Source organism: Emys orbicularis, chromosome 14 (genome assembly GCF_028017835.1).
Source record: "Emys orbicularis isolate rEmyOrb1 chromosome 14, rEmyOrb1.hap1, whole genome shotgun sequence".
Classification (NCBI taxonomy): domain Eukaryota; kingdom Metazoa; phylum Chordata; order Testudines; family Emydidae; genus Emys; species Emys orbicularis.
This window is the reverse complement of record NC_088696.1, coordinates 43,042,899-43,056,537: the sequence shown is the minus strand read 5'-3', so window position 1 is coordinate 43,056,537 and position 13,639 is coordinate 43,042,899. Positions and strand designations below refer to the sequence as shown.

At 47.1% G+C, this 13,639-nt stretch overlaps 1 protein-coding gene across 1 annotated transcript in view; it reads left to right on the top strand.

Annotated features, from left to right (window-relative positions):
* The window catches only part of VAC14 (VAC14 component of PIKFYVE complex), a 204,072-nt gene that overhangs the window by 108,879 nt on the left and 81,554 nt on the right, over positions 1-13,639 (top strand). The window contains exon 14 of the mRNA XM_065416489.1: positions 2,864-2,996. Coding sequence (XP_065272561.1) covers positions 2,864-2,996 — 133 coding nt within the window. The remainder of the gene's footprint in view (positions 1-2,863; positions 2,997-13,639) is intronic.

Below are 13,639 nucleotides of genomic sequence, written 5' to 3'. Positions count from 1 at the left end.
AGCAAGTGAGACTGTCTCAGCAGGCCTGCTTGGCCGCCTCTTCGGAGGCTATAAACAGCATAATTTCCCATAGGTATAAGGTACCACACAGATTTTCTAAGCAAGCACATTTATTCTTAAGGTGAAAGCGTTAGACAAAAGATATTACAACAGTAAAAGAATTTACATACATGTTAATTAGCTTACCAGAGATCACCCCAACTCTGGCAGGTGATCAGTCCTTCAAACCCCACCAAGGCATTTTCTGTGGCCACAAGTTCATGACAGCTCTTAATTCAGAACGAGCACCCCCATGAATAGGTCAAGTCCTTCCAAACCCTCCCAGGAAAGATTGGGGCCCCCTTTAGACAGAAGGTCCAGTCCGTTTGCTGGATCTGAAAGCTGGCCCTGAGTCTGTTAAAACTCAAGCTATTTATCCAAAAGTCCTTTCTTTGTTGGTCTCTGAGAATCCACTCTGAACCAATATATGTAGCCTCTCCAGAGGTGTTACACCCTGAGTGAATTTGCCCAATCACCTCAACCCCACTGGAGGATTGCAGTCCCCCTGCCCCATGGAATCACATACAATCCCTGGCCCACAGTGATATGCAAACATCATTCAATGAGGCTTGTCCAGGCTATTGCAGGGACTAGCCACGCCTGTCACCGGGAGCTCTGTCCATGTAAAGCTTTGGCGACTGCTGCTAGGACTCTAATTTGGATCCGGTAATGACCAGCTACTCAGTGCGGTCTGCAGAGCACTGGGCTGACACGCCGTGTTTAAAGATGGGCTGCTGCATATGGTATCATCTGAAGTGTTTCTATTTTGAGTCTCCTGTGAACAATGAGGAACAGCTGTACGGGCTATACGGAGGGTATGGATATATTTCAGCTCTGGTTAATGTATTCACTTGAACACATGCACCTTTGTATTGGAATATTTTGTCTTGGCAATATAGTATTTTTTTTTTTTAATCTGGATCATCTTACCTGCAGCTGAGGGAATACACTGCTGTGGTTAGCACTTGCTTTCTGGGAGCTGGCCATTAAAGGTTATTTAAGAGCATGGGCTGGGCTTTCAAAGGCCCCTAAGGGAATGGGTGAAATTCAATGGGAATAGATGCCTGATTCCCCTAGTTTCCTCTGCACATCCCAGCCATGTTGGTGTCTCATTTCATTTCCCCCTGGGATTTGTATGTGTTCAGTTCTTGCCAGCTGGGAGGCTGAGCATTACCCACTTGTACCAAAATCTGGATCACTGGCATGGAGACCATGCTGGCCCAACAAGAAACCATTCAGTAAATTTTCAATCTTACTTTTCACTATGCTTTTAATTGGGTACACCATGACCTGATGACCAACTAACTCCCAGCTCAGTACAAATGGATTAAAAGAATCAAACTCTTAAGTTATCATTCGATCTGTTGAGAAGTACCGAAGACTTTGCTCCTCTCTGGATGGGTTCTTTGGTAGTGCCCTAGCTGTATCATTATGTCTGTCTCTCTCTCACACAGCAATTCTTCTTATTAGTGTTCTAGTAATTAAATAAATTAAGTAGATACCTTAGTCCCATCACTTGAAAGCAGTCGTTATTGGACAACTTCTCTGAGGTTGAAGTGTCTGTCTCTGGGGTGAAATGGTCTTAAACACTGTCTGTCTGGGTATCCTGAACTAGGAAGTGCATTTTTCACGCCTCTCCAGCTAACTGGCATGCCAACACCCTTACACAGTTCAATTAACATGCAAATAGTATCTTATCAAGTTATCACTTGTCTCTCAATGAGATTAGGCTATGTGAATTGAGGTTTCTAATTCTCTTACCAAGTGTGTAAAAGAACTCTCAGAGCCATAGGGTTGTAAAGTAATGGTGCCCATGGTAATAACTTTATAATGCTGATAAATTATAATAGTAACACCTAAAGCCCCAAATCAAGATCGGGGCCCAATGTGTTAAGAGCTGTACAAACACTCAGTAAAAGACCGTACTTGCCCCGGAGAGCCTGTCTCAGCAGGTTAAGGGCAGAGCCCGACGTGAGGTGCACTATCCACTAGGCCGCACTGCCTCTATGCTCACTACTAACCTCTTTGCTTTTGATCACCAAATTGAAAGTATCTTTCTGATGCACATTTCCCCACACACCTACCTTGTCTCCCAACAAATTCCCTGTAAAGAGGAAAAGTCCTTAATAAAGGCACTTGTAAGTCGGTGTTCAATTCGGGCTCTCCAGTTAGTAGTTCTTCGGATTACACTTTGTGATCACCAAATGCTGCAACTTGAGCTGTGTTCACTAGTGCCAGACCCCGAGCTGTTCAGTAGCGGCGTGAAACTTCCTGAAGGAGAACGTAAAGAAATGAAATCAGCAGCACAAGGAATATCTTCATTAATTCAGTTCCTGCGCTAAGCCCTGGCTCGGCTGCTTGAATGAACTAGCCATTCAAAGTGGCAGTGCGCGTGCGCGTGTGTGTGTGTGTGTGTGTGTGTGTGTGTGTGTGGCGGAGGGGTATGTGTATTGGTGTGTAGAATCACAGTAAAAGTAAAGCTTAGACTACATGGAGAGCTGGTCTGTGCATAGTTTTTTGCATTGATTTAACGATATCTGTTTAGAAACTGACACAAATCTGTGCAACCTCCTATGTGGATGCGGTTATCTTGGTATAAAGGTGCCAGACATTTATGGAAATAAGCTACATAGATATAAGTACCTCAAGGAAAGACCATTGGATCATGCCTTAAATCCTCTACCTGACTCACTGCCACTCTCCTTCCCCCACCCTGACAGGTTCATGCCAGAAGAGTAAATGCATGTCACATGGACAGAATTCCAATTCAAAGACAGCTGCACTTGTGACTGTGTTCTGTAACTTGCTCTCCTTCCCCCTCCAGGTATGAAAGGCATGGAGTGCTCCCCCTCCACCCCCACCATGAACTCCTACTTCTACAAATTCATGATCAACCTCCTCAAGAGATTCAGCAGTGAGCGGAAGCTGTTGGAGACCAGAGGAGCATTCATCATCAGGTCAGAACACCATCTTTCTCCGACCACAGCTTATGCTAAGAACATCTTCCTTCTAGGTGGTATGTGGCATTTTAGCCTAACACTTGCCTGGTTCTTTGTGGTCAAAGACCTCTCTGCAAGCCATCTTTGTTTGCCAGTTGTTGCGGTTGATATTTTTAAAGCAAATGAATTAAATTTTCTCATGTTGAGACACCATATTTTTCACTCCTATCCCCTGAGGTTAAATGTTTCCTAATTAAGCTCTGTTTTCAGATCCTATCTTGCTGAGAAACTAACAAAACAGTGGGAGTGTGAAACAGGCTATTCTGTGGGTGTGTGGACCCTCTTTTTTCAGCTGGTGCAGGGTACAGTGTGGTGTAGTATTTGTGTGCATTGATAATCCGTTCAGAGCATTGTCGTTGAGATGTATACACTCAACAGTTGGCACCGCCTGGTAAAACTGGTCACTTTGAGAGAGCTTTTAACTGGGAAGGCGAACGGAACTGTGGAATCAGTGTCTTGGTCTCCTGTGTGGTTTGATTTCTGTTTCCAAGGAGCTGTGATTAGGTGGTGGATACTGGAAAAACATGCTTTGTGACAGACGGCTGGCAGTATGTAATCCTTAACACAACGGATCTGGGGCGGGGGCAGCGAATTCTGCTGTGCTTGCTCAGAAATAATCAACGTGAAGGTCACAGGGGAGGCAAAGGGGAAATTCAGTGGGGGCAGAGCCCAGTTGTGTAGCATCATTGAGGTATGCTCGAGCTGGGCACCGAATGAGCATGGATATTGAATTCCATGAAACTCCCTCTTCCAGGGCAAGAGGAGGTCAGAGGCAGACTGGATGGATGGAATAATTGCGAAAGGTCCAGGGTTAAGTATTAACCGTATCGCTTACAAGGAGTGTAGTGATCAGAGGCAGCAGTACTAGTTAGCATGGTGCACATGCACGCCTAATCCTTATGTTTGCAAAGAAAACCTTCAAGGTGTGTCTAACGGCAGCGATGTCTGCCTGAGTCTGCAGACAGCCTGAAACAACAGAGGAGAGGAGAGAGTTGCCCCATTCATTTCAAGGGAGAGTTAGATTTTGAAGTTGCCATTAGATCTCAGTGTTAAATATTCCTGCTAAAACAATTAGCAGTGAAACATCCATGTACACCGAGATTGTGGGTGGGGCATGAGTGCCACCACTCTTTCCCCAGCAGGGGGAAGGTCTGTAAGATTTTTTTCCACCTCTCCCAGTATATTCCCCACTCCACGCTTATATTCCACTGGGTGTCGGATCTCAAGAATCACAGGAAAAACTAATTTCCCAAAGCCTAGGTTGGCATGTGCTAATGGCCTTCTCCTGTAGAAGTTTATACTATGAGGGATTTTTGTAACAGCAAGTGCTTTCTCTCTTCCCGGCCTTCTGCAAATGGGAACACAAGGCCATGGTCTACGTGCACTGTGCTTGAGAGGGAGCGGCAGAATGGTCCTGTTTCTGATTAGAGGGCCAAGGCCTGCATGGCACATTAGAGAACTATGCCTGGGTCTCATTCTAGTTTGGGGACTGCACAATTTCCTGTCAGACATTCCTCTGAACTACAGTCAGCTGGACTATTTTGCGTGGGGAAAATGGCATGGGTACCAAAGATTCCTGCATCTGGGCTTGCTGTGCCATTTCCCAACCCGTAGGAGATGAAATTGGGCCAAGTCATGGCAGTTTAACATGCCAGTGCTTTTCATGGTGACTTGTGGCTCCAGAATCCAACCTTCCAATTAACAGAGAAGTGAAGTCTCCAGCCCTAATAGCTATGAAGAACATGTTCACAATGTGACTCTCGTAACTGATCCAATGATGACTCCCTGAGTCTGCACACAGCATGATGCAATAGCTTGGAGAGGTATGAACTGCCCATTGATCTCAGGAGGTGTTAATTCTTGAGCTTAATATAGGCAGTTTCGATGCCAGTAGTAACTGTCACTGATTTAAAGCAAGTGAGGGAGGAGGAGGAGGAGGAGGGAGATGTGACGTTGCAGTCCATATGATTTTATAAAAATATGCTAATGAGTGAATATAATGTAACTGAAATATGCTTCATGCAAAAGGTCTCTTGTAAGGTATCATTACAAAGCTTATAATCTACTGAGTGTGATCATCCTATTTCTTTAAACGTATATCTCTTGTATCTAAAACTATAAATATGAAATATAACTCTGAGGGCCTATTGTAATTATGCAAAGTGTGGGCCATTAATGGTGGTTTGGAATCTTGATGGCTCCCATCAACCAGGACAATTGACTGTGGATGGCTCTGTTTGCAGCAGGCTGGGAGGAATGAAGGCTTGGGGTCTTACAGTGACATGTGATCATGTCACCTGAACTGGAATCCATCTTTAGCCTGGCGCTTTTCCAGTGAGGAGGGGGGGTGAACCCAGAGGGACAAAGGATTCCCGCCTTATGCAAAAGATATATAAATGGGTGGAACAGAACAAAGGGGCAGCCATCATGAGAAATCCCCTAGCTACCACCTGAGCTGGAACAAGGGCTGGACCAGGGGAAAGGACTGTGCTCAAACTAGGAAGGTGTCTGGTCTGAGAAAAGAAACTTATTGAAACATCTCTAAGGGTGAGATTTTACCTGTATTCAGTTGTATTACTGTATTAGGGTTTTATTTTATTTTACTTGGTAATTCACTTTGTTCTGTCTGTTACTACCTGGATCCACTTAAATCCTACTTTCTGTATTTAATAAAATCACTTTTTACTTATTAATTAACCCAGAATATGTATTCATACTTGGAGGGGGCAAACAGCTGTGCATATCTCTCTATCAGTGTTATAGAGGGAGAACAATTTGAGTTTACCTTGTATAAGCTTTATACAGGGTAAAACGGATTTATTTGGGTTTAGACCCCATGGGGAGTTGGGCATCTGAGTGTTAAAGACAAGAACACTTCTGTAAGCTGCTTCAGTTAAGTCTGCAGCTTTGGGGCAAGTAATTCAGACCCTGGGTCTGTGTTGGAGCAGACGGGTGTGTCTGGCTCAGCAAGACAGGGTGCTGGGGTCCCGAGCTGGCAGGGAAAGCAGGGGCAGAAGTAGTCTTGGCACATCAGGTGGCAGCTCCCAAGGGGGGTTCTGTGATCTAACCCGTCACAGGAGAGTTTGCTGAACTGTCAGTACTTGATCTGTTGTCACCAAGACCATGATCATGGGAGCCACTGGTGCTATCTTCAGTGCAATCTTTTCAGATTGTTTTCAGTGTATTTGTTCCAACTATTTTCTTAAGTAGAGCCAGTTGCTTGACTATAATTGTGGTTTGATATTAAAAATGTTCAAGAAACCAAATAACCAAGCCTTAGCCCAGTGGTTTTCAATCTTTTTTCATTTGCAGACGCCTACAAAACTTCAAATGGAGGTGAGGACCCTTTGGAAATCTTCAATGTAGTCTGCGGACCCGCAGGGGTCTGTGGACCACAGGTAGAAAATCTCTGCCTTAGCCAATGTGATTGTCTAATGACAAATCTTTACAATACAGAAAGCAACAAGTTAATACTTTTCCAATCCTTGTGGGAAGCTGTTCCCTTGCAGTTTCAGTTCATCCTGCACAGAAGGTGTGCTCCAAAGTAAGCATTCAAACTAGCAATATTTGTAGTGGAGAGCTCTCTAATTTGTCTCCTAAGACTGAAATCCACCAATCAGCTCTTTTATCTTGTTTTCCTTTATCCACCTAGTCTTTCCTTATCTTTTTTGTTTTGGGTTTCACGTTCCAAGTACTAGTTGTGCTGTGGAGGCACATCCCAACCTGTACTGGGACATAGAATGAATGGATCTTGTCTTGACAGGTTTTATATTGGCTAGTGCTAAAGCTGAGTTCAGTTTTTTGCAAAGTGTTGTGGGATACTTAGCATGGGTGAACAGAATTGTGGGAAGAGCATAATACAATTCCGTTAGCATAACGTCCCAACACTATATATACCGAGATTAATATTGGATGCACAATGCATGGTAAGCTGGTGTGTGTCATACATATTAATGTGCTGTGCGATACATATGTGTTGGCTAACACCGCAGTCCAGTTCTGCACTCTCCCTGAGCAAGTCTGCCTGCTACTGCATAATGTGCAGGCTGATGCCAGGCTGATTCTGGGGTGAAGGCAGGGTGGTAAGTTGGTACCGGAGCACGTGATGTGCCGGTGTTGGACGATCACTGACGTCCTAACAGTTTCTCTTTCTTGCTAGTGGGCACTGGGTTATAAGGATAAACAAAGTAGTTCCCACAAGTGAATCTTTAATAGAAGAACACAGAATGGTTTCCCCATTAATATCCTGTTGACCTCTAACCCATGGCCTGAACTCAGGTGATCGGCAGAATAATCATATCTTAGAAAGAGTTACGGTGCTTTCTAAACCAGTGTGAATGAAACGAACGCTCTGATGCAAGTAGGAATAAGCAAAGAAACTTAAAGATTATTTTAAAGTGGGCTTGGCAGTGAGCCTGAAGCCTAGTGTTCAGCTTGAGGCCCAGTGGTAGCAATGGTTAGCAGAAGGCCACATTAGGCTTAATGAAAGTTAGCATTAGCAAGTAACCCTGGGTCAGAAGATTTAACCATATCTGTTTTGTGATCAACTGTAAGACTGTAAAGCCTTTATTTAGCCTGAGTTCCCTAACTGCGTTGTCTAGAGAACCTTCTGTCTGCACAAATGCTTATGGCAATTGTTGGAACCTCAACCATGGGTAGCAGAAATGGCAAGTATGAACAAGGGGCCATGTGATCTCGGAAATAGGTCGCTGTAAGGGAATAGGTGCATAAATGGGGAATCAATCCCAACCCATGGCGGGATCTCGGGATAGCAGGATGGTGGCAACCGTAATGCTTAATCTCACCTTAAGGCAGGGGTGGGCAAATTTTTTGGCCCGAGGGCCACATCTGTGAATAGAAATTGTATGGCGGGCCATGAATGCTCACAAAATTGGGGTTGGGGTGAGGGCTCTGGGGTGGGGCCAGAAATGAGGAGTCCAGGGTGCGGGAGGGGGCTCTGGGCTAGGATCGAGGGGTTTGGAGGGCAGGAGGGGGATTAGGGCTGGGTCAGGGGGTTGGGGCGCAGGGGGAGGCTCAGGGGTGCAGATTCTGGGTGGTGCATACCTCAAGTGGCTCCCAGAAGCAGCGGCATGTCCCTTCTCTGCCTCCTATGCGGAGGTGTGGCCAGGTGGCTCTGCACGTTGCCCCGTCCGCAGGCACCACCCCTGCAACTCTCATTGGCCGCGGTTCCCGGCCAATGGGAGCTTTGGGGGCAGCGCTTGGGGCAGGGGCAGCATGCAGAGCAGAGCCCCCTGGGTGCCCCTACGTGTAGGAGCTGGAGGGGGGCCATGCCACTGCTTCCGGGAGCCGTGTGGAGCAGCCTCCGATCTTGCTCCCCAGCTGGAGCGCCAGAGCAGAACAGGCCCCAGACCCTGCTCCCCAACGGGAGCTCGAGGGCCAGATTAAAACATCTGGCGGGCCAAATCTGGCCCGCAGGCCGTAGTTTGCCCAGCCCTGCCTTAAGGGTAACCCTGAGCCCATGGATTGGTGACTACACATGCAGATTCTGCTGCTGTTCTTATCTTGTTTTTCTAGTTCTAAGATTTTGTTTATATTGATTGTGATATTAATAAAACTTCGTGTGTCTCAACAATCATCTTCTTAATTAATCTCCAAGTAGCCACCAAAGAACAAACCCCGTTATTAGTGACAAGTGCGTGTTGCACCCCAAATTAATCATAAGGCTCCAGCCTTTTTCCTTTCTTTTTATTCCTTGTCCCTCACCCGGGGCACAGATTCTGTCTGTTTTGATTGCCTGCAGCCCCAAGTACAGCTAAAACAAAGTGTTGCTCAAGGTGCATTTCAGTGACTTGCTGTACACTCTTGGAACCTGGCTTGGGAGCAGAGAACGAGAACAAAATGGTTAAACTTGGAAGAATGTTTCCGGCTGAAGGAATAACATGAGATGAAAAGGAATTGTGGGATCGAAAGCGTCAGAAAACCAAGCAGTGACTCTCCCTCTAGTGTTGCCAGTGCTTGGCAAAGAGGGAGGTCCAAAGGGTCAGATGGAGGCTGCCAGGCAACGTCTGAAATGATCCTGGTTTATTTCCTAACCCCTCTCTGGGGCTCAGCAATTGCCCCTTGCAGTTGATGATTATAGAAGACTTTCACCTCTTTTCTGCTAAGTCTTCATTTGCCCCCGGAGGCTGAAGATATGTTGTGTGTATGAAGTTCGGGGAATGTGACTCGGATGGGTAGTTTTTCAGTGATCCTAGAGGCAAATGAATTTCTGGCAAGTCACAAGTGCAAAGCATCTTCTGCAGGACAATCTCTGGAGTGATGTTGGCATCCACTTCTGACAGAGGGTCTTTCCTTTTTTCTGGCCAGAGGATGGGTATCGTGCCTGGGTCATGGTCCTAGCAGCAAACCAGGGTGGGTACTTCTCAGTCACATTATGCCCTGGCTTCCCGTGACCTTGGGAGACTGAGGAAATCAGCCCTGGAGAACTGAGCAGTCACCACGGACACAGAATAGTAACATTGCTGACCTTTCCATTTCTGCAGTGTGTGGCTCCACTCCCCCATCCTTCTGCTAATGACAGAAGGGGGCATTGCTGCGGGAATACACAGAACCAGGCTCCATTCCCCCTCCGTGCAGCTCTCCTTAGGGGCCTGCTTTCTTCAGAAGGTGCGTGGGAAAAGAAAGTGCAGTAAGAGGAGCTTCTTCATCTGCTCCGGGGCCCCTGTGTGCCTGAAAGGCGTGAGGTCAGATCAGCAGGCTGCAGTCTAGTAAAGCCTCTTGCCTTACAACCAGGAGGCTCTCTGCTAACTTCTAGCAGGAGCCACAGAAATACCCTCCATGTTGGCCACTTCCCACTACACCGAGTGCTGGTGGGCTCAGACATCCCCTCTGCTGCCACCTGAGGATGTCCTGCTTTGCTCTGTGCCACCTCAAGTCCAAGGCTGGCCGGCTGCCACAAGGCCTCCAAGGAAGCCCGAGCCTTCCACTGTTGTTCAGCCCCCCCCATTTGTGCTAGCCAGCATGACAGATGTGCCTGGCCTGAGGGGCCAGAGACAACCTGGAGGCGGAGCTGGCTGAAAATGAGAACTGGCTCACAGGACACGTCAGAACAGTTTGTTCTGAAATTGTCTGTACTTTTTTATTTATTTTTAAACTAACACCCAAACATTTCCCCCTTGCCTCTCCCTCCCTCCAGTGACCAAAGGGGAAAGCGGCAGGGGGAGGGCCAGTTTTCATCCAAATGTTGGTGAATGAGAACTCATGGCTGGCTCCACCAGGGAGGAAATCCCAAGCACAGTCGCCTTAGTAGATGTGTGATTAAAGTGTAGGTTGTTATGCGGTGCCCCGTCTACACTGGCAATACCTGTTGTTACCAGTGCTGGAGCTGGACCAGTGACAGCGGAGGAGAGAACTCTTTAGTGGGAAGAAGTCTGGTGTAGGCCCAGCCTGCACTGACTGTAGAGCTAGTGAATTTGACTCCAGCAGAGAAGGGAATGAAAGCCGAGCATTTGGGAGGGGCAAGGGAGCTGTAATCAGCGTTAGCACATACTTGTCTCAGAGGTCTAAAGAACACTTAGGAGAGAGGCCATCTTAAAGACTCAGCACCCCCACTGCTTCCCTGAAGGACTGGCTGCTCCCAGTAAGAACTCATCTTCCTCCAGGGAACACCCGACCTGAAATTCCTGATTTCTTTATACAGCCCCATCTTTGGGGAAGACAAGTCCTTTCAGGCAGCCTTTATAACCCTAAAGAAGCAAAAGGGCACACACCAAGCTTCATAGAGTCCTTGGTGGGTCACCTTTTCACCTGGACAAGCGTCTGTCTCCGCAGGTGGATGGCTTCCCTGTGGATCTCGTCCCTCATCCAGATGTTTTCTGCTGGCATTTGAGCACCCTAAGCCCAAACCCTGTGAGATTACTGCACCCCAGAAACTCAGTCTAGTGCTCAAGACACTGCCTCTCTCCCTTTGAACCCACAGACAATCTGCTCCTAGACGTTCTTGCATTTAAAGGGGCTGCTTTTGTTGGCCCAGACAGAGGGGTAGGAGTCACAGCAGCCTTTTGCTCACTGCTTCTCATTGCCGTCCACTGTGTCAAAGTGGCCCTGAGAAATACCAGTTCATCCATGCTTTCACTAAAGCATCATAGGTAGGACGTTGCTCTAATGGGCACCATGTTCTCAGGGCTGCAGTGCAGTCATCTGCTCCAGTAAAAACCTCAGGGGCATGTCTTACCCCATGTACACAGCGGTTCTCTTGCTGAGAGCCCATCTGGAGGTGTTGCTGTGTGGAGAAGTGAACCTTTCTCTACATTTCAGTGGGTTTTGGAGTGAGTGTAAGAATCCATGTGCTTGCCCTGTTCTGTTTGGCATACTTGATGTTAACCAGGTTTGTTAGTGTGTTAAATCTAGACACTCTCTAGTGGGCCCTATGTACTTTATCAGCAGTGACCCGCTAGGCCAAGAGATGGCTCCTGATTCAGCAGTTTGCCTGCCTGAGGGAAAGGGCCCATTTACCCTCATTGTTGGAGCTCTTCACAGATGCCAGTTTTGCAGGTTCAGTAAAATTCCCCTCTGCAAAGCGCATCTGCTCCCAAAGGAGCCCAAAGCACTTTCCAAGCTTCAGCTCGATACTGTCCTCGGGGATGACTGCCTTCCTCCACCATGTGCTGCAGCAGCTGTGACAGCAGTGCCAGGCAGCAGCTGAGGACAGGAAGTGAAGATACCAATAGTAATTCAGATCCCAGCCATCACCTCTTTGGTGGAGACATGCATCTCTCTCCCTCCTGACGGAGGTTTTTCTAGGCTGCAAAGCTCCCTGCGCATACTGCAGGTTCCCCAGCAAGTCAGACAGCCTATAGGTATACGGTAGCGCACAGCTTTTCCTAAGCAAGCACACTTGTTCTTAAGGTGAAAGCAGTACAGAGAAAACAAATTACAACAATAAAATAACCTACACCGGGGGTTGGCAACCTGTGGCACATGTGCCAAAGGCGGCACACGAGCTGATTTTTAGTGGCACTCTGCTGCCAGCCGGGGTCATGGAATCATAGATATCAGGAATATCATAGAATAGAGGTCATCTAGTCCAACCCCCTGCTCAAAGCAGGACCAACACCAACTAAATCATCCCAGCCAGGGCTTTGTCAAGCCAGGCCTTAAAAACCTCTAAGGATGGAGATTCCACCACCTCCCTAGGGAACCCATTCCAGTGCTTCACCACCCTCCTAGTGAAAAAGTTTTTCCTAATATCCAACCTAGACCTCCCCCACTGCAACTTCAGACCATTACTCCTTGTTATGTAATCTGGTACCACTGAGAACAGTCTAGATCCATCCTCTTTGGAACCCCCTTTCAGGTAGTTGAAAGCAGCTATCAAATCCCCCCTCATTCTTCTCTTCTGCAGACTAAACAATCCCAGTTCCCTCAGCCTCTCCTCATAAGTCATGTGCTCCAGCCCCCTAATCATTTTTGTTGCCCTCCGCTGGACTCTTTCCAATTTTTTCACATCCTCCTTGTAGTGTGGGGCCCAAAACTGGACACAGTACTCCAGATGAGGCCTCACCAGTGCTGAATAGAGAGGAATGATCATGTCCCTCGATCTGCTGGCAATGCCCCTACTTATACAGCCCAACATGCTGTTAGCCTTTTTGGCAACAAGGGCATGCTGTTGACTCGTATCCAGCTTCTCGTCCACTGTAACCCCTAGGTCTTTTTCTGCAGAACTGCTGCCTAGCCACTCGGTCCCTAGTCTGTAGCAGTGCATGGGATTCTTCCGTCCTAAGTGCGGGACTCTGCACTTGTCCTTGTTGAACCTCATCCGATTTCTTTTGGCCCAATCCTCTAATTTGTCTAGGTCCCTCTGTATCCTATCCCTACCCTCCAGCGTATCTACCACTCCTCCCAGTTTAGTATCATCTGCAAACTTGCTGAGGGTGCAATCCACATCATCCTCTAGATCGGGGCAGGCAACCTATGGCATGCGTGCCGAAGGCGGCACGTGAGCTGATTTTTAGTGGCACTCACTCTGCCCGGGTCCTGGCCACTGGTCCAGGGGGCTCTGCATTTTAATTTAATTTTAAATGAAGCTTCTTAAACATTTTGAAACCTTATTTACTTTACATACAACAATAGTTTAAGTTATATATTATAGACTTATAGAAAGAGACCTTCTAAAAAGGTTAAAATGTATTACTGGCACGCAAAACCTTAAATTAGAATGAATAAATGAAGACTCGGCACATCACTTCTGAAAGGTTGCCGACCCCTGCTCTAGATCATTAATGAAGATATTGAACAAAACCAGCCCCAGGACCGACCCTTGGGGCACTCCGCTTGATACCGGCTGCCAACTAGACATGGAGCCATTGATCACTACCCGTTGAGCCCGACGATCTAGCCAGCTTTCTATCCACCTTATAGTCCATTCATCCAGCCCATACTTCTTTAACTTGCTGGCAAGAATACTGTTGGAGACCGTATCAAAAGCTTTGCTAAAGTCAAGGAAAAACACGTCCACTGCTTTCCCCTCATCCACAGAGCCAGTTATCTCATCATAGAAGGCAATTAGGTTAGTCAGGTATGACTTGCCCTTGGTGAATCCATGCTGACCATTCCTGATCACTTTCCTCTCCTCCAAGTGC